This window comes from Vigna unguiculata, chromosome 5, assembly GCF_037176805.1.
Source record: "Vigna unguiculata cultivar grain cowpea cultivar isolate G323 ecotype 2 chromosome 5, ASM3717680v1, whole genome shotgun sequence".
NCBI lineage: Eukaryota > Viridiplantae > Streptophyta > Magnoliopsida > Fabales > Fabaceae > Vigna > Vigna unguiculata.
Window position 1 is genome coordinate 53,491,691 of NC_140796.1, and position 26,778 is coordinate 53,518,468.

General features: G+C 31.9%; 2 protein-coding genes and 1 pseudogene across 3 annotated transcripts; 2 read left to right on the forward strand and 1 right to left on the reverse strand.

Moving 5' to 3' along the window:
- The first annotated feature begins 1,742 nt into the window (after positions 1 to 1,742).
- On the forward strand, positions 1,743 to 7,596 carry LOC114185189 (TMV resistance protein N-like; annotated as a pseudogene). The gene is made up of 4 exons (XR_014995386.1): positions 1,743 to 2,631; positions 3,020 to 4,094; positions 4,197 to 4,496; positions 4,830 to 7,596. The product of XR_014995386.1 is annotated as a TMV resistance protein N-like (transcript).
- A 3,147-nt stretch (positions 7,597 to 10,743) lies between these two features.
- LOC114185654 (transcription initiation factor IIA large subunit-like) lies at positions 10,744 to 17,440 on the forward strand. Its single transcript, XM_028073514.2, has 11 exons — positions 10,744 to 11,103; positions 11,391 to 11,561; positions 11,661 to 11,813; positions 13,684 to 13,735; positions 13,809 to 13,867; positions 14,046 to 14,171; positions 15,619 to 15,759; positions 16,498 to 16,558; positions 16,650 to 16,819; positions 16,937 to 17,020; positions 17,102 to 17,440. Exons 1-11 carry the CDS (start codon positions 10,759 to 10,761, stop codon positions 17,123 to 17,125), a joined length of 1,386 nt encoding a protein of 461 aa, XP_027929315.2. The 5' UTR covers positions 10,744 to 10,758; the 3' UTR covers positions 17,126 to 17,440.
- A 3,388-nt stretch (positions 17,441 to 20,828) lies between these two features.
- Positions 20,829 to 22,168, reverse strand: LOC114182988 (Late embryogenesis abundant (LEA) hydroxyproline-rich glycoprotein family). The gene has a single exon (XM_028069802.2). It carries the CDS (start codon positions 21,832 to 21,834, stop codon positions 21,079 to 21,081), a length of 756 nt encoding a protein of 251 aa, XP_027925603.1. The 5' UTR covers positions 21,835 to 22,168; the 3' UTR covers positions 20,829 to 21,078.
- Between the last annotated feature and the right edge of the window lie 4,610 nt (positions 22,169 to 26,778).

A 26,778-nucleotide genomic window follows, 5' to 3' on the forward strand; every position in this document is an offset into this window, starting at 1 on the left:
GAGTATTTTTTATTTATATTTAATATTTAGTTTAATGATAATTTTTTTAAAGACTTTCTATATATTATATTTTGAATTAGAGTCATAATAATTGAAGTAATAAATAATAATAAAACTATTAAAATCTTGTATGTATTATTTAAATTATTAGTTTAAATTATTAGTAAGTATTTTTTGTAGAGGCTACATATGTTGTAATGTGTTAAGTTTAAAGATCAAATAATGATTTTTAATTAAAAAGTTATTTATTGTCTAAAATAAATAATTCAACTTAATTTATAATAAATGATTTAATTTTTAAATTAATTTAATAACAAAAATAACATAGAATATAGAATGGATCAAATAAATAATTTTGAGTGAAAAAAATAACTATATTATATAAAATAAATAATCAATAAATAATTTGGAATATTTTATCTAAATTCTAGAAAAGATAAATGACCTAGGATTTAGATACGATATAATCTGATACTGATATGTTATTTGTTAATTTTGAAGATAAATATCAATTTTGAAAATAATAGGTTAACAATTATTATTTTTGTGTAATTCTAAATTAAAATCAAACGTATTAAATGTCATTTTATTATTTAAAATAAAATTTCATGTTAGGCATCATAATATCTCCCTAAAATTTGATAAAAATAAAGTAAATAATGTAATATTAAGTTGTAATTAACGAAAAAAATGAATAAGTTTCATTATTTATTAAGTTGTAATAAAAATTTGTTAAATTTTCTTTCTTCCATTTTAATATTAATTTGGTTCTTTAATTTTTATTTTGGTTCTTATTTTAGAACATTTGATTATTTTAGAAAATTTAAGTCTTTTTTATTATTATTTTGGAAAGTTTGATAATAGTGATTTCGTTAGTGGTGTACTAAATATTATTAAAATATTAAGTTGATGCAAATTTTACTTAATTTTTTTCAAATTAATTTTAATTACAATGTATTTTATTAATTGATTTTTATAAAAAAACAATGTTTTTTAATTATAATAGTGTAAAATTTAATAAAAATATTTACTTTTATAACTGATTTATATTAATTTTTTCTATAACTTCTATATAATTTCTAATACTATTTTTTATTTTAACTATTATTTTAATATTTTGTAATTATTACAAAAAAAATGAATATAAATTTAATCTTTCTACACAAAAACGGATATTGACCAAAAGTTTTAGAGAATCAAATATTATAATCAAAATTATTTATTTAATAGTTATATTAATATAATAAATTTACATAATTTAGCATTTAAATCTATTTGGATGTTTTTTTTTATAAAAATGATATTTAATATAAATCATATTTTAAATTAGCTTTTTCTAATTTATATTTCTTTCCATATTTTATTACTTTTGTTATTATGATATAGATAATTAATATTAAACTTCTCGTAAAATTTTAAGAAATGGTTGTTCTACTATAATTGGATTATTATTATTATTATGCTTATAAATATGTGAAGAGGAGTTGGATTTATTTTATTTTCATCTTAGATTTACTTTTATCATTTTTTAAAAAAATAATCTTTATTTTAAATTTTTATTAATATACATATTTTCTTTTTAGAAAACAAGATTTAAAATAATTTTTCAGTATAATATTTATCTGGTTAGTCCTATTTAAAAAATAAAGAATCGAATAAGTTAAATGATTGAGCTATTTGTTTAGGTATTATTCTTTTCGTATTATGATAGAATTGTAGTTTTGAAATTATTATAAGCAAAAATCATAAGAAAAATAATTTGTTTGTTTGAACTTTTAAAATTATTATAAATCTTGTATTTAACCAACAATTCTAAATAGTAAAATTTGTTCGATTAAAATATTTCAATACAAAAAATATTAAATTAATTTTCAAATACATAAAATAAAAAAAAAATTATTGATATGTTTTTTTTTATTAATAAAAATGGGGGCCAAAAAGAAGCTCGCCATTGTTTCTACAAATGTCGAATCTTCAATTGACCCAATTCTTTTCTTTAACTTAGTTGTTGTGATGCAAGAATAACGATTTATTTTCTTTTGACGTTTCTGACCAGAACTTGAAAGATATATTTTGAGAAAATTCAATATTTTTTTCCAACAGAGTAGACTTGGTAGAAGTATATATTTTCGTTTCTAATTGATTGTATAAAGTTTTTATAATCAAAGAGGCCCCATGAGTTTCTTGCAGAGAAGGAGTGAAAATTGATTCCAATGGCAGAGAGTTCTTCATCATTTCCTGTGTCTACTTCTCCCACTAGGCATGATGTGTTTCTGAGCTTCAGAGGGGAAGACACGTGTGATAACTTCATTAGTCACCTTTATGCAGCGCTGAAAAGGAAGAACATTGAAGCATACATCGATTACAGACTACAAAGGGGCGAAGAAATTTCACCTGCACTTCAAATTGCAATAGAAGAATCAAAGATCTATGTCCTCGTTTTCTCCGAAAACTATGCATCCTCGACATGGTGCTTGAATGAACTGACTAAAATACTGGATTGCAAGAACAGATATGGAAGAGATGTAATACAAAGAAGTATTCGAAGAGCATGAACAGCGGTTTAAGGACGACATGGAAAAAGTTCAAGGATGGAAGGATGCTCTCGGGCTGGGATTCAAACGTTATCAGGTCATTATATTTCTCTATAATGCACTTTTCAGATAATCAGAATATCATTTCATTTACTAAAATTGTGTTGATCTCATCATAGTTTAAGTTTTTCTCTTTTTTTTTTCTTTTTTTCCTTTCTCTTGGTCGGTCATGGATTTGATCATATCACTTTGTTATAGTTTAACTTTGTACAAGTCTGTTTTCCAGTATCAAAAGTCACAAGTAGTTACGGTAGAACTTTTTCGACCATTTCACTAACCAACCAAGCTAATATATGAAGATAATTTCATATACTTGCTTAAACATCTCTTCAAGATGTTCACTTTTGTTGACTTCGAATTTTTCTTTAGTTTAGTTTAGCTTGTTTGCTTGAATACTAAAACTTTGTTTTCCAAATTATTTGCAGGTCAGAAAACACACTTGTTGAAGGAATTGTGGAAGATATTCTGAAAAAATTGGATCGTTATTCCATTAGTTATGATCAAGGAATCATCGGCATTGAAAAACATACTGAAAGAATTCAGTCCTTGATGCATCTTGACTCACCGGATATTCGAATCATAGGAATTTTTGGCATGGGAGGAATAGGAAAAACTACAATTTCTGATCAAATATATCAAAGATTGACATTGGAATTTGATTCCAGCAGCCTTGTTTTAGACGTTCAAGAAAAAATAGAAAGAGATGGAATAGACAACATCAGACTCAAATATATGTCAGAGCTTCTAAAGGAAGCACCATCCCCTCATTTATCATATTACAATGAAAGACTCAAACGGACAAAGGTTCTCCTCATTCTTGATGATGTTACCGATTCAGCTCAACTTAGAAAATTAATGGGAGGACGTGATAGCTTTGGGCAGGGCAGTAGAATCATTATGACTAGTAGAGACAGACAAGTCCTTAAGAATGTTGGAGCTGATGACATCTACGAAGTTAAGGAGTTGAATTTTCTTGATTCTCTAAAACTTTTTAGTTTACATGCTTTTAAACAAAAACCTTCACAAGAAATAACGTACATGGACTTGGCAGTGGAGGTGTTGATGTACGCAAAAGGGATTCCGTTAGCTCTTCAGATTTTGGGCTCATTGCTTTATGGCAGAACGAGAGAAGCATGGGAAAGTCAGTTGCAAAAGTTGGAAAAGTGCCAACATCTTGAAATTTTTAATGTATTAAAATTAAGTTATGATGGACTTGACGAGGAGCAGAAGAATATATTTCTTGACATAGCTTGCTTTTATAGGGGACATGAGGAGAGTGTGGTAGCAGAAATGCTAGATGACTGTGGTTTCTCTTCTAAGATTGGAATGGATATTCTCAAAGATAGGTGCCTAATTTCTGTCTTGGAAGGTAAAATTGTGATGCACGATCTAATACAAGAAATGGGTCAAGAAATTGTTCGTAAAGAGTGTCCTCAGCATCCTGGAAAACGCAGCCGATTGTTGAATTCTGAGGAAATTTGTGGGGTTTTAAGAGAGAAGGTATATTTTGTTGTTACTCAATTGCAAACCACTTAGCTCTTATTAAACATCCTGCAATATTTCATGTTTATTAATGTTCCAATTACATTGATTTACTTTCAGGGGTCAGATGTAATTCAATGTATCTTACTGGATATGAGGAAAATAGAAAACGTTGTAGTACATGGAGAAACTTTCAAAAAGATGGACAATCTTAGGATGCTTATGTTGTGTTATTCTTGTTGTGGACTCAAATCAGAAATGTCTCTTGCATCATCTCTTGTAAGTCTACCAAACACTTTAATGATTCTTTATTTGAACGGTTTCCCTCAAAGATCTTTACCACCGAACTTTTGCGCACAAAATCTAGTGAGACTCGAAATGCCAAACTGTCATCTTGAACAACTTTGGGAAGGAGATCAGGTTTTTCACGTTATCTATGTTCTTTTTGTTTTTAGACTTTTAAAGATAAAAACAAATTCTACAAGCATGGCATTGTACATGCTTACTTTATAAGAGATATGATCGTAACTTTTGACATATTCACACATTCAGATGTCATTTTAGGTAGGGAACAAAAACATGTTAAATTTTGTGAATTTTTAGTATAACTACAAAATTTGTAGCCATCATAATTGTGTTAGTTCACAATAAGACAATGTAACTAAGAGTTTACAGAAGAAACATAGCTAAAATTGGCTTACAACTCTATTTTAGTTTTTCTTTTTAACTGATTCATTTCCTGTTTTATGACAGAATTTACCGAAGTTGAAAAGGCTCAACCTTGGTGGTTCTTGGAAGCTTACTAGAATACCAGACCTTTCTCTGTCACCAAATATTGAAGAAATAATTCTCAGCCACTGTGAAAAGTTGAAGGAAGTTTACTCTTCGACATTCCTTAGCGAGCTCTGTTGTTTATGTTTAGATAATTGTTCGGATCTGAGGAGTGTAAATATTCCCGGTAATATTCTATCTAGATCACCAGGATTCATTTCTCTTTCCCAGTGTGGCAAGATTGAATTGTTTTCAACCGCTCAAACCCAATTATATTGTTCTCCATCATCATCCTTAATCACTCCAACATCCATTTTCCTGAAACTGATGCGTCAACGTCCAACTTTATCAGTATTCTCTGATGAGTTTAAACTATCTCGACTTGATCGTCTCTCAGGCTTCCCTTCCAGTGAAATTTTCTCAATTACTTTTGACAGATATGAGGAAGAAGAAAAAGAACTGGCGAATAATGATGTGTACTTACGATGTGATGAAGTGTGGAGAAAACTTAAAGAAGGTGTGCCCTTAAACTTTCAGAGTCTCAAGAAGCTCTGTTGCTTAGATCTCTCGAACTGTTTTTCCCTTACAAGCTTTCCATTTAATCTTTCTGAGATGAAATTCCTCAAGCAACTTTGTCTCAGTGATTGCTCAAAATTGGAAACATTCCCCGAGATTGAGGACACGATGGAAGATCTACGGGTGCTCATCTTAGACGGCACAGCCATACAGGCATTACCTTCGTCCTTGTGGCGTTTGGTAGGGCTTCAAGAACTGAGTTTGCACAATTGCTGGAATCTTGAGATTATTCCATCTTCCATTGGAAGCCTCACCAGACTATGCAAGTTAGACCTTACATACTGCGTATCACTTCAAACTTTTCCAAGCAGCATTTTCAAATTGAATTTGAGGAAACTTGATTTTTGTGGTTGTTTTACGCTGATGACCTTTCCAGAGATCACGGAGCCCGCACACAGTTTTGCTCACATTAACCTAACAGAAACGGCTATCAAAGATTTGCCTTCCTCATTTGACAATTTGGTCAACCTTCGATCCCTGCACCTCAAAAAATGCACTGATCTCGAGTCACTTCCAAATTCCATTGTTAATCTAAAACTTCTCTCTAGCCTTCATTGTTCGGGGTGTGCCAAATTAACAGAAATCCCAACACACATCGGTCGCTTGACGTCATTAATTGAACTGTCACTGAGTGAGACCGGAATCGTTAACCTTCCTGAGAGCATTGCTCATCTTTTAAGCTTGAAATCGCTTGATTTAATGCAAAAGTCTTGAATGCATCCCTCAGATTCCATCATTTCTCAAACACCTCGTGGCATTGGACTGCCCATCCATTAGAAGAGTGATGTCAAGTTCTGTTGTTCCAAACATCTCAAATTCGAAAGAGGGTGTCTTCAAATTTCATTTCACCAATGCCCGACAACTGGATTCAGGTGCTCGTGCTAACATTGAGGAGGATGCAAGGCTCAGGATGAGCGACGATGCATACAGGTCAGTGTTCTTCTGTTTTCCAGGGAGTGCTGTTCCTCATTGGTTCCCTTTTCGTGGCAAGGGACGTTCGCTGACTATAAATAAAGATTTAAGTTTCTGCAGCGATGATAGGCTCGTTGGTTTCGCTTTGTGTGTGGTTTTTGGACTGTCAGATACGAATGATATTGAAGGTAGAAGTGGTTCTTTTCGTTACAGCCTAAAATTTAAATCTGATGATGATGGCACACATATTATTCCAAATAATGATGTGCTAAACAACTATTTCAAATGGAATGGTAAAGACAGAGTTGTTGATAAAAACCACACATTCATGTGGAAGTTTAACTTGGAGTCCTTAAAGGCAAGCGGCATGAGCCTCAGAATCTGTGATGCTCGCAGCTTCACTTTTGAGATCAGTCCGTACGATCACGACTTTACGTGGCGAGATATCAAATCAATTATGAGAGAGCTAAAATGCTTTGTAAAAATAAAAGAATGCGGCATGTGTCCTCTTTATGGTAGCGGAAGCAATCTTGCAGAGTCTTCAATTGAAGGGAAGATAGGAAGATGAAGGGGGAAAACTACCGAGCTGCTGATTAGTCTTCCTGCTTATTAGTCTTCCGTTTTATAGGAGGGGTATCATTGGGGAGATACAACACCCACCAATGAGATCTGAGTCCAACCATATAAGGAATTGACACCACTCTCAACCCAAAACTTTAAGGCAATGAATTTATGAGTCTTTATTCTTATATAATGCCCTACTTTCTCGGTTGCGGTTAATGTGGAACTTAGATTTACTTGTTTTGTTTGATTTAAATGCTCACTGGCGTTTTTAAGCTATTGTTGAATATAGTTTGATGTTTCAGTTTGGACATAAGTTGTGTTCTTCTGTTGTCCCAGAGTTCCATTTTCTTAAAACTCTTCATATATCGATTTCATTAACTTCATATTTGGCTTGCATTTGCAGTGAAGACATATGAAATCTCGAGGAGCTACTGCATTTGGAAGGGTAATAGGAGCCTCGTATTCCCAGATTATGCCCATGCTAATTGAATATATTATCATATCATTGTATTATATTAACACTCGGCAACAATCAAGGAGCCATGTCAATCACCTCTTCTTAGGGTTCAATTCTATTATGGAGTGACACTGTTTTCACAAAAGAGCAAGTTAAATGAAAGATGTTATACTTATAAGGTATATAGAAAATGAATGATGTCCACATATATCTATATATAGAGATATATTAATGATTTAATTACCTTTTAAAATGTAACTGGTTAACCAAATAAATTCACATCAGGAATGTAGGTGCCAAGCCATAATGGTCCATTGAGGAATGAATTAGTAATTTAATTACTTTCTAAAAATGAAACTTATAGCTCAAAAAATGCTTAAGTATTGAAAAAAAAAATCGTTAGGTTCATTGACGTGGTGGATCTTTCTTTTTTCTAAGAGTATGTTTTATATATAGAGGGCGAGAAGAAAGAGATTTTGATATTGGTTGTTAGCGAAGAGTAATAAAGACCTTTCTTCTTTAAGAGTATGTTTTATATATAGAGGGTGAGAAGATTTTATTTTAATTTTTTTATATTGGTTGTTAGAGAAGTGTAACTTTATTACGTTTTTAAAAATATATGGTATGTTTGATTTCAAGAGTGGATTTGAAGAGATAAAGAGATGATTGTGTTACTGTTTATATTAAGTGATAAATTGTGTGATTTGAGTAATTTTGAGATAAAAATTTGTGAAAATTATGTATAATTTGATGATCGTAATAGATTAAAAAAATATTTTAATAGATAAATTAAATGATTGATATTCTAACTGATCACAAATGTGGCATAAAGTTAAAATAAATAGTGAAAATAATATAAAACTTAAATGGAAAGTCATATTTCTGATTAAAAATAGAGTTAAAATTGAAAAGATAAAATTAAAATTAGTTGGGAATCGTAGGAAAACAAATTTAATTACATTTTTTTCAAATAATAATTTGTATATTGTTAACATTGTACTCGTAGCCAAAGTAATAAACTTTTTATTAGTAGAGTTATTATAAAATGATGTGGTATGTAAAATGAGAATATCACATTATTATACCATGGTACAATATCATAATAAAACATCACATTGCGTGCACAAAAAAAAACGCCTTGGAGCCCGAACATCTAGTCCTTCGAGGGATGTGTTGTGCTCAAAACAACTAAAAGGGGTTACTTTTGTCTTTTGTTCTCTATGATGCACGGATACAATATGTGTATTAGATATGACATGTATTTGATACGTTAATATATTTATTTTGAAAGTAATAAGACACGATACGTAATACACAGAATATTAAAAAATGAATACAATAATTCTTAAAAACATAATAAATATATTATTGTTATTGTGTTAATCCAAATTAAAACTATATGTGCTGAAGTTATCAGCATAAAAAACATAAATTATTGTCATCATAAAAGTATCATTGTAGGAAAACTCTTAAATAATAACCAATTTTGGTAACCAAAAATATGTTAGAGACTAATTTATAAATTAATTATTTTGATAGTTAAAACTTTGATAGCTAATGTTAGTGATTAATTTAAAAATCAATTATTTTGGTAGTCAAAATCGTGGTAACTAATATTATTGACTAATTTAGAAATCAATTCATAATATAAATTATTTTAATTATCAATTTAGAGACTAATTATAATTTTTTGGAACTATTTTAGTTGCCAATGATTTTTAGTTTTTAAACTAATACTTAAATTGGTCACTATATAATGACTAATTTTTTTGTTACTAAAATTGATCATTATTCAAATATTTTCTTGTACTGTACTGAGATTTTGTAAATTAGATATTTCATTGATAAATATCTATAAGGTATCTTAAAGTATTAGATACGGATACGTTTCATACACAAAGACGTGATCCAAGTTGAAGTATCGGTGACATGAATATTATATGCTCACAATTTTCTACGCATGTGGAAGCAATTGATATCACCGTCCTTAAATATGTTAACATCATCTAAAACAAACATCAAACTCATTTGCAAATTGACTCTCACACTAGTTCATACATAAACAAATACGACAAAAGATGAGAGTGAATTAAATTAATAAATAAGGGGAGTGATAATATGATTTAGTGATTATATTAAAAGGAATGGAAGACATAAAAGATAAGACTAAATTAAGTTAATTGAAAATGATAGTAATAAGATAACTTAATTATTAGTTTGGAGAGAATGAAAGGTTTGATTCTTCAAACTAACAATTTGGAGAAATAATGAATTAGTTAAATAGTTATAAATTAAAATATTTATATCGATAAATTAGATAAATTAAAAATTGAAAAGTCTAAATGATAATGTATGAAAATTTTTAAGTAAAAAAATTGAAAAGTTTTATTTTTCATTTTATATTTTCTCACGTGGGTTCCATCATACACATTCTAATTTGTTTTCCACAAATTTTTACTCAATTTATGCAATTTGTGATTTCACATCGAAACCATATTAAGAGGAAGAAGTTCAGCTTTTAGTTTCCTCTCATGATTCTCTATAAATTTCTCTCTTGATTTTTCCTCCTAACATGATGAATAATGGTAATAAAATGCATAATTACATTATTAGTGTAAAAAATATATGGTTGTCGCCTAAAAATTTCATCATCAAAGTCAAGAAACATCAACCTCTGAAACGTAAGAATGACAAAACAATTATCTTGATTTGAATAAATTAATTTGTTACTTTTTTTTTTTGTAGTTTTAAGTCTTATTACTTTGTTCAATAGTAAACTTATTTATCTTCATTAACTTGTCAGCTTCTATTTTTATTACACTTGTTATCTTTCTATAAATACATTATTATATAAATGCAGTGTTATTAAAAAAATAATTAATTTATCATAATTGTATGTATCTTCTGAAAACTCATCATTTTTCGATATATATAAAAACAATAATATGGTATGTTATTTTCTTTTTCACAATATTTATTAGAATAATAAAATTTCCCATTCTATCTCATACACTGTTAGAAAAAAAAAATTATATACATGTTTTAAAGATATATATGAATATAAATATACACAATTTCAATTTCAGTTTATTTATCATCACTGTAATGCAATATCAAAAGCTGTGTTTATATTTTGATAAAAAAACACTTTTCTGTAGTCACGATTTACAAATTAATTTTTTCTTTCAAAGAATTATTTTTGTTTCTCAAATTTGATAAGAAATTTATTAAATATTTTTTACATTATAGATAATACATTTAAAAAATATTCTGTAATAGCAAAGGTGAGTATGTGCAGTTTGTCTAAGAAATGGTAGAAGGTGGTGATGCAGTGTCTGAGAAATGGAATAGAAAGATAAAGAAGAAGGAGATACTGACACGTGTCACGGTGTTTAAAATCGGATGCGAACCTATTTATATTGTTCTCTTTATTCTCTCCTTCTCGTCCGCCACTTCTCTCTCTTCGCCGTTCCACTCAGCTCTCACTCTCCACCCTCATCACAAACCCTAGCTTACAATTTTCCATGGTTCCTCTCCATCTTCTCCACTGAACTTTCCTTCAAATCGCTCCTCAAGGGAGAATTGTCGGAGACACTCGCGATTCTACTCAAACTAACATTCGTCATGGCGGCTTCCACCACCAGCCAGGTTTACATCGATGTAATCGAGGATGTCATGGTCAAGGTTCGTGACGAGTTCGTCAACAACGGAGGCCCTGGGGAGGAAGTTCTCAAGGAGCTTCAAGCTGTAATTAATTATCATCTCCACCTCTTATATATGTCCACGATTTACTTTCAATTCCTATGTTTGAATAAATAAATCGGAGTATTTGATGTTTATACACATAGTTCGAACGTGTATTGATTCAGTCTGGAAGATTTTTTTTTCTTCTTCCTGGACTAGTTCGATCATTTAGGGTTTGAATGGTCTGGATCCGATCGATTGTTTTTTATGGGTTTTTTTTTTCTTCAATATTACTTGAATTGGCGGTGTTAAATATGTTCGTCTTCTTCTTTTGTTTGTAATTTGTGTAGATGTGGGAGTCAAAGATGATGCAGGCAGGTGCTGTGCTGGGTCCCATAGAAAGGTCAACTGCTGCTAAGCCAACTCCCGGTGGTCCTATTACTCCGGTTCATGATCTTAACATGCCGTATGAGGGTACCGAGGAGTATGAGACTCCTACTGCTGAGATGCTTTTTCCCCCTGTGAGTTTTGGTCCACGTCGTAGTTATAAGTTCAACCAGTGATGTCTCCTTTTAATGTTTTGTCATCAGTTAAAATTATTGGATTGTTGATATGTGCAGACGCCGTTGCAAACGCCAATTCAAACCCCTCTGCCGGGAACTGGGGATAACTCAAATTATAACATTCCTACTGGACCAAGTGATTACTCCACTCCCGGAAATGATACAGGAGGAAATGCTGATGTAAAAGGAGGAAGACCTGCGACTTATATGGTAAAGCTCATTTTGCTAGCTGGCCTCATGATATATCATAAAAGTAATTTTCAATATAATTGTCAAATTACCTTTTTTCATTTGCTCCCAGTTATATATCTCAAACAATTGCACACACCTAAAAACACTATAGCAACGTAGCGCATGACCACCATTCTAATAATCAAATTTAATAACTTAGCAAACTCAGTAAATAACAATTAAAGTCAAGGAAATGAAACGGTTTAAAAGACATCATATTTCAAATACAAGTCACAAAAGAAACATGGGTGGATGTTACAGAAAATAACATCGGTAGAGGGTTCAGAGTACAGAAATGAGTGGAGGGTGTCACCAGAAATACCACCAGAGATAGGTTGGTTTAGTCAAACAGTATGGGTGATGGACAGTAGAAGTTTGGGAAATCATAATAGTCAATCATAAATTGCAGTGGAAAGTGGCTGGCCTTGAAAGTGCTATAGCTGTTGTTTGAAGTTTATACACATTACATAAATTATGCTACAAAAACTCACATGTTAACCTTTTTTTAATAAAAAACTAAAACTAAAGAATATCATGGGGGCATATGGATGAAATCATCACTGTTGATCAATGGGGGAAGGCATCAATGCCTAGTTAGAATAATAAAAAAATAAAAGTTAGATCTTAGAAGAACTAAGGACTAGGGACCTCATGAACAGGAAGTAAAGGATGCATTACAAACTTTGGTAGCAGTGAAAGAAGGAAGGATAGACAATGTTTTATGGTACAGGAGTTGACTGGAACATAAACGACCTTTTCAGGTAAGTGGCTGGAAAATGCTTTGTAATGTCAACAATCTTGATGAAGAAAGGTGGGCGTCTTCTTGGAGAGATGGTTTAGGTTCCTAACTTATAATTTGGTCTTATCCCACAAAACTGGTTGGACTTGTAAGTTAAGAAACTACCTAAGTCTTACATTGGTCATATCTCTTGTTGATATGGGATCTAAACACTTCCCATCACACCCAAAACTGGACATTTTGAGTGTAGACAACTGCTGTAGCCCAATAACACCCTGTCATGTGCAGGAGTGGACATTAGAGGTTCACTTGTTATGATAGAAAGAGGGAGAGTGAGGAAGGAAGGAGTAAGGAAAGACTAAGGAGGGAGGAACTGGTTTGATCGAGAAGAAAGGGAGGGAACTTGCAAGCTGATGAATATACCCAAGTTTAATAAGGACTACATTAGCTATGTCTCAAGTTAGTGTGGGATTAAACACTCACTAAGTGAATGGGACGTGCAAGATAGGTGGGAATAGGGTTTCTGATATGATTAAATGAAAATGGGGGTGGAATTCTGATATTCTCCGGGCTAAGCATCAAATGACACCATTCCATCATGAGGAGAATACTGGTAGAGATGATTGTGATATCACTGAAAAATTTGTGCTGCTACAGCCACTACAATTAACATCTCTGCAACAGGCTTCACAGCAGTGGCTGGCGAGTGTGATGCAATGTAACTTTATATGGTGGTACTATGTGGGAAACTACATAAAAATAGGAATTTTTTAAATTCGTAAAGGAGTATGTCAACTTTGCCCCTTTAAAGACACCAAAAGTTATTCTGTTGAGGAAAAAAAGGTATTCAAAATCATGCTCCTTTTTGGACGCAATTGTAGCCATTATTTGGAAATGAACTACTATTTTGACTTTGTATTTGCCCCGGGTCGCCCTCACTGCTATAGTGTTATTTATAACTTTTTGTTTAAGTTTCTCAAATGCCATTATCAATTTATGCTATTCTTTTAATCTTTAGCTATTATTCAGTGGTTTAACTATTCTGTTTAAATAATTTGCATGGACTTTTTTTAAGGTGTACATTAATGTTGACTTTGTAAACTTCTACAGCAACCTCCTTCTCCTTGGATGAACCCGAGGCCCTCACTTGATGTCAATGTTGGTGAGTGTCTTTTATATTCAGGATAAAGTGTTTAATGTAATGCTTTGCAGTAAAATGGTTTGTATTACTGTAGCTTATGTGGAAGGGCGGGAAGAGGCAGACAGAGGAACTTCTAATCAACCTCTGACACAGGTAAGCAAGTCAGTTAGGTCTGATAGAAGAATGCTTTGTCTGTTGTCAAAATTCAAAGAGATCTCATCTTGGTCGAGTTATTTTATAAAGCCAGCTAATTGTGTTACTATTGTTGCAAAACACGTTGTAGGTAATTTTGTCTGGAATGTCACGATACTCATGCTTTAAAAAATTGTAGGATTTCTTTACAATGTCGTCAGGGAAGCGTAAGCGCAATGATTTGACTTCTCAATATAATGCTGGCGGATATATACCTCAACAAGATGGAGCTGGGGATGCTGCACTTGGAGTTTTTGAAATTGAGGTACTTGTTTCTCTATTGGTCGGCATCATTTATATCAGCAGGATATTTGTATGCAGTTTGTAAGCTGTGCTTTAGTGATGTTAATGGTTTAAATTACTGCCTTTGTTATTTTTGGTTTCATTGTAAACTATATTTTTTACCTAATGGGAGCGAGGATATACTAGCTTATAATTAGTTTGTTGGTTTTCGCACTTCTCTTTCCTGTTCCCTTCTTTAGGAGGAGGGGTTGAGACAAGATGGGACATGGGGGATGGTAAAAGTACATCTTGCCACCCCTGATTTGAGGTGCTTTCCTTTCCCCTTCTTTTCCCAAATTGGGTTTGCCAATTGTTGGCATAAGACTGAGTGATTACTGATGGAGAGGGCAACCCTTGCTGTAGCTACCTACGTTGCATCTGTCAATTTTGAAAAATGCATAGATTATGAGGATATCTCTGAAGGGTTTTCAAACAAATGTCTGTGTTGTGACAGTACCATGAAAACAAATGAATAATGATTCAAATTACATCAAAACTATGAAGGTCCAATTTCCACAGTTTTACGCCAAAATGAAATCCTTAGAGTGACATTCCTTTTTTGTTCAGTTTATTTCTACCAAGGATTCACTTTCCACAATGATAGTGTTTCTCCTTGCTGTTTCTTCCTGCTGTTTATTTTTAGGCAATCTTTCTACTTGTTATTTTTGTTTCCCTATTCTCTATTTATTTCCTGCTTGTACCTCTTTCTTGTGCATTTTGCTACAAGCACTAGAGTATGGTCAGTCTAGTCTCTACAGTATTTTTCTTTGTTAGGGTCTTCAATTATAGTTATAATTGATTTTCTTGCGTCCTGTATCACTCTGGCTTGTAGAAAGAAATTTTCCTTTGTAATAATTTCGAAAGATAGCATAATGATTCAAGTAGTCTCTCTCTCTCTCTCTCTCTCTCTCTCGCAGTAAAACTATTCATGAGACAGTATTTTTTTGGAAATTTGATATCTTATTTTTGGTCTCACAGTTTTATAATTTTTGGGGCATTTTATTGTGAAACCAAATTATTCAGCTCTTCAAGAACGTGGGTTATGATTTTGCGTGCAATTGTCTAATATTCTAGGTTGAGTGGATTCAGTTACCACCTGTCCACCTGGGGCTGTTTGATAATATTGTGGTATTTACCAACTTTAAAAGCCTCATAAAAATTGTCCTCAAATTTTTTATTTTTCAGACTTGTTTTACTGTGATCTCAACTCTCAATATGAAAGTAATAATGCAGAATAGACATTTTCTTCAGATAGCTCTATTGAGAATTTTAAATTCCTAGCTTCTTGCCTGTTCCATTCTTGTACTGAATATATATTGTTTTTTTAACCACGCACAAGGAAGCGAATTATCTGTCAGTTAATTTCATTTACTTGTTTGGTTGATGGAAAAATTGTTCAGTTACTGAACTCTTGGATATCTATCAATTAGGTAAATGGAGGGGACATCTCCATTAATTCACATCACACTATTTCCAAAGGGAAAATGCAAGCGGATGTTGAGAGGTTGACTACTAGAATTCCTCAACTTGATGGACCAATTCCTTACGATGATGAGCTTTCTACTCCAAATGTGAGTAGTGATATTTGTCCCTTCTCCTTCTTACACTCATGATTTTGTTCTTTCCCTCCACACCAAGAGATGCATTTACTTTTTTTACTTGTTCTAATCTTTTGTTGCCCTTATAATTTTGTGAAAAAAGACATACCATCTCTCTTTTAGTTCTTGGTATGTAGATAGCCGGGCTTTCTATTTTTGCAATTAATAACCACATACCACATTCAATGTTAAGGTTTCAATAGGCACTTTATTTATATTTGATGAGCTCTTATTAATTACTTGAGCTATTCTATTGATGCAAAACTATTTCCGTAATTATTGCATAGTGCGAAACAACACAGTTTTAAGTTCTCCCATTTACATTAGTGTTTGTTAATGAGCTACATCTTCTCTTGTTCAAAATTGGACAGAGTAATAATTCCAAGGAACTATATTGAAATGGTTGATTTTAAATTCAAGATGGATTTTGTAATATACTAACATGTTTGTAATTTAGAACATGAATTAGTTGCTTATTTAGTTTCGGGGATTGATTTTTAGTTGCTAACTTAATGCAACTTATGGAACTTGAAAACTTCAAATGATTGGATGGACTAATGTATAGTCAAAGGAGAACAAAATTGGACTAGAAAATTCCACCAAACTCTGCAGTTACTATTTTTAGTGTTTAAATTGCATTATGCTTCATTTGGCACTTCCCTCCTCCATGTCTCCCGTTCCATAATCTTCGTCTGTATCATCCTTTGGCAGATATACAACTACGAAGTGTTCAATGATGACTACAATATTTCTAATACACCAGCTCCTCCTGGTAAGTCGATTATGTGGAAAATTTTTATGGCTTATCATTATATATTTTGTACGTCACATCTGCTGATTACTTTTCCTTTATTAATTATTAGAAGTGCCAGTTAGCACCCCTGCTCTCTTGGCTCAGAATGAGGTGGGAAATGATGAGGACGACGACGATGATGAGCCTCCATTAAATGAAGAAGATGATGACGAATTGGATGACATGGAACAAGGAGATGACCAAAATACACATCATCTGGTTTTGGCCCAGTTTGATAAGGTAACAACTTTCCTACACTCTGAACTGGATGTCATGGGATTGTAATAATTTGTAGGTAGTGTGGTTCAGGGTTGGATAAATTATTCTTTAATATGGTCTATCTTGCTCAAAATTTAGGTGACACGTACCAAGAGCAGGTGGAAATGCACACTAAAGGATGGCATCATGCACATAAATAATAAGGACATTCTCTTCAACAAGGTTTGTCACTGTTGAAGGAGGACATGTAATGTTATTTTCTATTTTTCCAATGTAATCTATTGAATTGTCATACATCTGCAGGCGACAGGAGAGTTTGAATTCTGACTTGTTGGAGGTGGTGCTTTCGTGAAGCAAGATTCAGAGATGTGGTTTAGTGCTTCGTCATCTTTCTTTAATTATACTTGTTAAGCGAATGTTTCAGGAAGAGGAAAATCCTTTTACCCTTTCGAGACTGTTGTTTTGATGTTGGCCTCTTGTACATAGAGAATGAGCAATTTTTGGCCTTTACCTGATTACAGACACGGGCATTTCCTTGAGCCCAGCAATTGTAGTATGTGGTTCCTTTAGTTCTGTATACTTTGTCGTTTTGGTTAATTTGGCAATCCTTTGTATGATAATGATAGTTAATTTTGGCATAAACTTCATCCAGACCTCCCAGCTGAAAATGTGTGTACTTTCTTTCTCACCTCAATCCATCTGCATCACCAAGCTCCCTGTTGTTTTTTTCACCTCAGGTTAGAAATTGTGATCCTGCTTCTACTGTGTCCTTGTCTGTCTCATAATCATCCCATCAGAAATTCTTAAAACATTCTCACCAAGCCCACTCTATTCACAGCACTTCACAATTTTGAGTTGTAACTTTTGTAGCTCTTCTATTCATTCCTCGGATTACTGATCTGGGGCAATGGTTCATGTGTCATTCTTTTCCAAATGCCTCCATTCTTTTCATGCCCTTCATCTTATTTTCGTTAAACTCTCCATTAGAAAGCACTCCGGTGTTGTCAAATTTTCTTCTCTTCTTTAACTCAACAATGTTATTTATATCCCTTCTACTTTTAATCTATACTCACTATGTTCTTTCACAATTTGTTTCTGCAATATGTGAGCTTCAATTACTCATTTACTTTTTCTAAAATTTTTAGTCTTTTTCAGTTCTCTGACCAGTAACCAATTAAGTTTTTTTATGAGCAGTATGAATATATTAATATTTGAATTCTCTTCGAAAAGGTCGATCTTACTCCGATTAAGTTTTCACTGGTTCTCCTCTAGAATTACAAAGTCTTCATTTCAAGCTAGGAATTATTAACATTCACTATCAATTTACAGATGTCTCAACTAAGTCTTTCAAATTGAGATTATGCGAGATTATGCTTAGGAGCATGAAGATTCATATAATTGTATATTGTGGATATTACCAAACATGCATTCATGAAAAATAAAATTAATCTTTTGTCAATATTTAATCAAGATAATGTTCTGATTAATGTACTTTACAGAAGAGATTTTAGTTTTTGGTTTAAATTGAATGATTTATATGAGATGAATTAAATTTAATAGAGAGAAGGAAAAATAATTATCTCAGTTTTTCTTTTTATTTTGTTAGCACAAAGTAACTCATGTTTATTTTATAATAAAATAATTATTGAACTTGAGTGAGTAAAAATTAATCCAGTTTTAACTTTTAAATTTTAAATAATAATATAGGGGATTCTAAGGGAAGAAAATTTAAAAATAAATATTTGATATGTGTTCAAAATTAGTGACAGAAAATGAATAATAATATTAATTTTTAGTTAAGTAGTGTTGTAATTTTGTATTAATTCTTTATGAATTTTAATCATAATTATATTAATTTATAATTAGATGAAATGTGATAATTACACATGTAAAAATACAATTTTTTAACTTTTAGTTAGGTCTAAATTTAAGTTAAACAAAATTCATTATTTTATAAGACGATGACATTTTCAATAAAAACACTTTTACGAAAAGTAAATTTATACAATTTTATGATACTATTATGTTACGATTATATTTAGAATATACTTCCTAAACATGATTTAAAATTATAAAATTTTACTATCTAAATCTCTGATTTTGAATATCTTGTTTTCTCATAACTAATATTTATAAGAGTTCCTTTTCGAGCTATTCTTTTCTTTCTGTGAAACTCTTACGAAATTTACTTGAGAGGGCATTTTAATCCTCTTCACGTAAATTTAAAAATTGCGATTCTTGAGTCTCGTAAAATGAATTGGGTTTGATTAAATTATAAAATATTAATTTCATGGAAATAGTTCTTTTTATCCTACCATAGCAATTAATTTTCATTTCAAAAAGTTTTACGGTTGTTGAAAATTTCAATATTTCAATCATATTAATAACGTTGCAAAAACAATTATCAAACAATTATTTTCTAAATGTGGTTCTCATGCAGAAATATTTATTATCCATGTAAGTAAAGAAATGCATGAAAATGAAGTATTATGTTTGAGATTTATTGCATTTACTGGATTTGATTTTTGTTTCACAGGAAATTAGAGCCTCCAAAAATAATTAAAAAGGTATCACGTCAATGCATTTCCATTCATACAAATTAAACGTACTCAAAATAATTTATGCACCCATTCAATTCAATTGAAAGTCTTTCTCTTAGAAAATCAATTCTAATTTAAATTTTATGTTACTTGTATCTTTTAAACTCTACAATGTGATTTCATAATAAATAAATAGGAACACTGTCTTAATCCGTTATACTAAAGAGGTTTGGTTTAATTTTCACAATAATATAAAATCAATCCCACTAAAATAGTGTGTCTTGATAAATTAAAAATAAATTCATTCTCATAAAAGGTTAACAATTTTGTGGACTATAAATAAATCGCAGTTTAAAAGATAATTAATTTTAAAATTATTGAATCTCAAGTTCATATATGATAATTAGGATCACTTTAGAGTATAAATTCATTTTAGGCTCTTAGGTATATCAAAACACCATGTTATTATATTTAATTTATTTCCACTCATATATTCTTTTAATCAAACCCTTAATTTCTACTTTACTCCCATATTCTCCCTCTTCATTTCTATTTACCCTATTTCTTTAATAGTTGTGAATCATATTTCTATTATTGTACACATGTGTTTGTTGAAAGATCATACGTAAAGAATTTTGTGACTATTATTTAAAAGACATTTGTAACAATTTAGAAAGTGGTCCCTATTTAGGAAAAGGAAAAGAAGGAAACTCAATAACTCAATAATTGAAGAAAAGAGTAAAAGGTTTCTAAGAGAGCAAGATAGAAGAAAAAAAAAAATTTAACTACTAAACATTGACAATTTTTTTTTATAAAATTAAATATCAGTGATTTTGAAATATTAAAAAAAAATAAAAAAAATAAAAACTAATTAAAAATAACACTTAAGATTATTAAAAAAATTGTAAAAATTTAATAGTCTAAAAATTATTTTTCTTAAAAAAAATTGCAGAATTTGACGAAGTGGTCACTGCCACCATTGGTTGCTGATTTTGAAAGAGATAAGCTTCATCATAACTTAACTTAATCCCTCTAACTACTACCACAACAAACCCTTAATGCTTCTGCTACACTACACTCCAAATTCCAACCAATAAATATTTTCAACTAATCAAAAATAGTGTATAGTACAAACTAGTAAAAATATGGTTACTTGGTCCTTTTCTGTCTATTCTTAGACCTATTTTTTTCCTACCTAGTTTACTCATTTTGAACTAATCTTCTTTATTTTAGGTCACACTCTTCACAATTTAAATTATTTTTGTCTCTGTCGGTGGTGCAAGCCATGCAAAAAAACACCCTCCTTTGAAAATAAATAAAATTTAAAAAGCAAAAAGAACCAAAAGGTGTGGACACTCATGCTCATCTTTTCTACTGAATGATTAGCCAGATTAAACAATAACGTGTGCGAGTAACCTACAAATATTTTACAATAATTGCAACCGGTGCCATATTGTAAATAATAAAATAATAAATAGAACAGGTTAAAATAATAGAAAAATGCAAATCTGTGTAGAAAAAAAAAATAGTGGTAGTATACATTCAACATGCTAACAACTGTCAGTCACCGACTGAAACCCCGTTGCCATTACACGCATTCAAGTAATTTATGAATATGAACAAATTCTCCAAAAATATACCAAAATAAAATTAAAACCAAAAAGAAAAAAGAAAAAAAAAAACAATTAAGACAATTAACACAGTACACACCTCTGTTGTTGTGTTTTGTGTACATGCAGATCAAATCGTCCACTTCCAGATCTTGAACCTAACATCCACGTTGCACTTGGCGTGCGAAGTGGACGCCGTCGCCGGTTTCTTGCCGGAGGGAAGATTCACTCTGATTCCGTCGCAGGAGACTCTGATTCCGACCTTCGGGGTTTTCAATTTTCCCGTTTTCGCCTTCACTTTCGTTTCCAAATTCACCGTCAGTGGCAGCCCGTTCTTGTTCTTCATGCTGGACTTCAACCGCGACGCGTCGTCGCTCTGGAGCGCGCTGCCGGTGCTCACAATGGAGGTTTTGATGAGCGTGGTGTTCTTCTTGCCGTGCAGGAAGGCGGGGACGGTGCCATCGCCGACGTCGACGTCGCCGGAGAGTATAGCGATGGAGGTGGGGTCGTAGGCGAAGAGGATCTTCTTGTTGGGATTGGTGGCGGAGACTGTGACGTCGAAGCGGGAGTTAAGGGTGGAGGAGGCGGTGAGGTTCAGGTACGAGAGTTTCAGCGAGGTCACGGTGAAGGTAGGGCGGTGGGGGCGGTAGAGCAGGTAGAACGCAGTGCCGGCGATGCCGATCAGGAGGAGTAGGACGAGCACGGTGAGGATCAGCCAGAAGAAGAAGGTGCAGCAGCACCGGCGCTTGCTCCGCCGCCGGTGGTGAGGCTGCGGGCGGTAGGTGGGGCGGGTGGCACCGTAGAGTTGTGCTTTCGTCGCCGGGAAAGCGGGGTTGGCAGTGGCGGCTGCGGCGGGCTTTGCCGAAGGGTACACTCTGTCTGTCATGGCGATGGTGTTGGTGTCTTTCGTTTAACTAACGTTGTTGTCGGTGAAATGAAAAGAGAAGGATGTTTTAAGAAGAAGAGAATGAGGAAAAAAAGATGGTTTTTTTTTTTTTTTTTTTCCTTTTGGCTTTGTTGACTAGAGAGAGGAGAAGGTGGTGGTAGAGCAGTATGAAAAGTGAGAGTGGGAGAGAGGGTTTAATGTTTAATGTGTTATTAGGAGGTTGTTTAGGGATAAATAAGGATTAAACAGTGATTAGAAGTTGGAGAAGGTGGGGGTAAGAAGAGAGAGATGGTAACGTTCTAACCACACACCCTTTAGCTGGATCCAGCTCTTCTTCTCTTTCACATTCGGCGCGTACAAATGCAGCAACTAACAAAATGCTCTTAATTTCTAAATCTCCTTTATTAGTAGTTAGCGTCACCATCATACTTAAGGTCAACTTGTTTTTCTCCTACCTAATTAAAATTTTGATTGGGATTTGACCAAAGAAATTAAAGACACATTTACGATTAAGTTCTAGACAACTATTTTCTTTTTCGTATTACTCACCCACCACCACCACCCAATCAATTAAATCACTAATATGCATACATACTCGTTACTTTTTCTTTTAATTATTTTGGCAATTATTTAAGAGCTTTAATCTTGATAATTAAATAGTATTAATTGCAAGGAAGATAAAATGTTGGGTGTAGTGTAGGGGAGTGGAAGCAACGCGGCCGTAGTGAAAGTGGAGGTTTGAGTATTAGGGTATATGTGATGTGAGATTTTACTAATACATTCTAGACTCTCTTCCAACGTGCGAAAAACGATGTTCATTATGAAACTGACTTCATTGCTTTAATTCTCTGTGTGCCACCTCTGCGTTATCGTCTTTATGCAATGATCACACGGCCACGATTTCCCTGATCTTCAAGTTACCAATCATGGATACCTAATCATAAATCACGTATTTTATATAATCATTCACACAATTTGTAAATTGATTCATCCCCTTTTATTTATTCTTTTGCACATGTTATCTTGCAACTAGGGATTAGACCTTTGTAAATAAAATCCCAAAAAAATGGAAACAAAGAATTAATCGAAGAGCACTAGAAAGTCCGAGACAATTTGTCCCTGAGAAATGACATTAGTTTTGTTGTATTAAAGTTTGAGTAGCCACCTAATCCCGTTTTTAATGTAGTTTTAGATATTAAGGTTGTTGTTTAGCTCCAGCTGGAATATTCATGGAAAGGAGAATCCCAAATTAAAGATTTCTTTTATTACTGAAAATGCATATTTTCATTGTGGTGGTAGAAACATTATGAAAGAAAAGTGACCACATTTTTATGAATATATGTTGCACATTCTGCTTTTGTTTCTGTTGGTGTATGGCCGGGTACATCCCGGCTCAATAAGATAGAAATGGTCGGGATCATTCCGGCCTAAGTATGAGGCACATTCGTTGTGGCTCAGTCACTGGGATACTTGCTTTTCACCTTTTCTCCAACATAACACAGAGGGCCCAATAAGTGTGATGTTTTGGCCGAGTACATCCCGGTCCAAGGAAGTGGCAGATGGAACATGTGATTATGGCACAGAGGTACAGAGGAGCAGCGCACAATCTCAGCCAAAAAGGAAGGAGTTGATATTTGAGAAGTACAGACAACAAAACCCCAAAAAAGGAAGGAGTTGATATTTGGCGAAGTACAGACGGGCAAACCCCAAAAAAAGGAAGGAGTTGATATTTGAGAAGTATAGACGGCAAAACCCCAAAAAAAGGAAGGAGTTGATATTTGAGAAGTACAGACGGCAAAACCCCAAAAAAGGAAGGAGTTGATATTTGAGAAGTACAGACGGCAAAATCCCAAAAAAGGAAGGAGTTGATATTTGAGAAGTACAGACGACCAAACCCCAAAAAAAGAAGGAGTTGATATTTGAGAAGTACAGACGGCAAAACCCCAAAAAAGGAAGGAGTTGATATTTGAAAAGTACAGACGGCCAAATCCCAAAAAGGAAAGAGTTGATCTTTGACAAAAGTACAGACGGACAAAACTCAGATGGAAAGAGCTGATCTTTAACAAAGACACAGAAGAACAATCTCAGCCAATAAGGAAAGAACCGATGCGTGTAACCTCAGTCGGAAAGGGAAAGAATTGATCCTCGAATACGAACGGCCCACAAATAATGATAACAGGTCCATTAAGAAATTAGTATAAATTAAAGCCTAGTGAACAGGTAAAGATACACTTTTCTCACTAATCAATTACACCTCATATCAATCACTTTCTGACTTGAGCGTCGGAGTGCCTGCAGGTACCCCCACCCCCGGAGTGCAGACGATAGGGAGATCCAGGAGAAGTCCAGAAAGAAACAAGAGGAAGTTCGACATAGAGGATTCTTGAGATCGTCTGATTCCGCACCAAAATAGTATCGATCAGTTTCTATAATGATTCTTAATATTATGTGTTTTTAGGTTTATTTCCGTCCGTCACTACCCATACCTCACGTCATCAAGTACATTTCTAAAAGAAATTTTTAGGATGTGCTTGTTGAGGAATATGTGTCAGAAATTAAACAAAACTTTAGAAAAATAAATTGTACGGGAAAGTTAGAAATTTGATTCTAAAATAAATATAATACTATATTCTTGTATGATTTACTATTTGTAAATTTGTATATCTCTGTTGTGTTATGCTGAATGCATTGGTATTGAATATGAGAATATCTTACTCACTCCAGACAATATATAGTTTAGTTTTTAAGTTCATATTTTACGTGTTATATTACTGAAATTTAGTGATTTATGTGTGATATATTGTATTAAGTGAATATTAATTTGTTTGTATTTAAGATTTAATCTACTGATTTCGCACTACCTTCTGTGTGTGTTGTAAAAGCAGAGCATTTAAACTTACGGCAACTTCACCGACACAAGTGATCATTTATTAATATTTTATTTTTTGGTAGCTAGGACAGAGGGTAGAAGGTGAGTGAAGGTTAGATATTAAATTTTATAACGCATTTCGAAGCACCTACCAAATCAGTGTATATATATATATATATATATATATATATATATATATATATATATATATATATATATATATATATATATATATATATATATATATATATCTTGCACAAGTCTTTTAACCAATACAAAAAAATTATTTTATTTTTTTAATATTTTTATTATTTTTAAAGTAAGTTGTCAAATGATTATTGAAGCATGGAAAAACTTTTTCTCTTTTTAATTTTTTTTTCTATTAGTTATGTATTTACTTACATGTTATTCATTCACAAAAGTAACTACTGTATTTTGTTAAGTGGGAAAAAAAAAGAGAAAGCAGTGTTTAACTGTGTTATAATGGAATAAGAAATTTATTTTTAGGAATACAAGACTAAAATTTAAAAGAAAAATTGAAATTCATATCGATGTTTGTTATTAAATTTTAAAAATTTCCTGCATAATATGAAGTTTTTATGTTTATGAATGCTGAGACCAATCTCTTGTATAAATTTTTTGACGAGTAAAACAAAATGACCATAAACAACCTTAAAATTTTGTGTTTTTCAATGAGAGAAAATTATTGTGTTTCCAAAGATTTATTTATTTTATTTATCTACATTATTTTCTATCAACCGAAGAAAGACTTTCCAAGACTAATAGGATAAAACTAATTATAAAATGGTGTTGGAAATAGTCCAAATGTGAGTTAAAATCTCATATTGAATAGAATAAATAAAGTTAAACACTATATAAGAATAAAGATCCATAACACAATGTCTTAAAGTTTTGGGATAAAAGTATGATCAAATACTTTATATGTGTAAGACTAATATCATATAATCATATGAAACCACAATTTCTTAATGACTATAACCATAACCCATATATAACCAAAACATGTGAAAAAATATAACTCATCAATGGTATCAGAGTCGATAGTTCGGAGTGATTGACCTCAATGACTATAACCATAACCCATCTATAACCAAAATATATGAAAGAATATATAACCCATCATATCTCTTCATATATTTTACAGATTATTTGATTTGTTATGGTTAGTGTTTAGCACTTGAAACAGCATTTACTAAATTCAGCTTTCTTTGCGTTGAACATTTCAACTAATTTACATTTATATTATTTATATTCATAATATTCCTCTCAGAAAACAAATGATTTTATCAGATTCAATTTTTCTATTTTATAATCAATTATCTTATTTACATTAAATACTATAATCAATAACATTAATCTAAAATAAAATTATAAAATCTTCTTTTACATTATCGTAGTTTCTATGATAATGACATGTCTCCAATCTTAATTAAAGACTTTATCAAATTAACAACTTAATCAAACAATTAGTATAATAATTAAACAAATATCAATTCTTAATTGAAATTAATAAAATAACGGATCCTATATATACAAAATTATTTATAATACTAAGCTGAATATTCTCCTTCAAACACAATTTATTCTGTATCTAAGATGAAATCCTTAAAATTCGACCAGTCAATCAGTTGATTAATGAATATAATTTCATAATAATTTTGAATAGTGACTAAACTTCATAAAGTAATTTATTTATACCTATTTTTATGAAATTATGATATTAAGAAACTATATTAGACATTTGACCAATTTCAATCAAAGAAACAAAATCACAAGTGTCCCCAAAAATAAATATACCTATTTTGGTAACTTATTTATTTATTAAGTTATGTAGATGGAAAGGTTTTAAGGAGAGCAAAGTATATGAAATAACTATGGTTCTCTTGTTTATTATTTTACCTTTACTTTCAAGTCTAGAAATACCATTTATTATTAATGTGTCATCGATGCACAAGCAAATATATTAAAGGTTATAATACATAAAATGTTTATAAATCAAGTTGGATGAATTTATAAATCACCATAAAATGTTTATATTACGTGTTTTACAAGAT

Excerpts from the sequence above, each read along its gene's own strand:
- LOC114185654 (XM_028073514.2), top strand. The coding sequence starts at position 10,759 with ATGCGAACCTATTTATATTGTTCTCTTTATTCTCTCCTTCTCGTCCGC. Across the intron at positions 14,172-15,618 it reads TTGGAGTTTTTGAAATTGAG|GTAAATGGAGGGGACATCTC; the intron begins GTACTTGTTTCT and ends TCTATCAATTAG. Across the intron at positions 16,559-16,649 it reads TAATACACCAGCTCCTCCTG|AAGTGCCAGTTAGCACCCCT; the intron begins GTAAGTCGATTA and ends ATTAATTATTAG.
- LOC114182988 (XM_028069802.2), bottom strand. The coding sequence starts at position 21,834 with ATGACAGACAGAGTGTACCCTTCGGCAAAGCCCGCCGCAGCCGCCACT.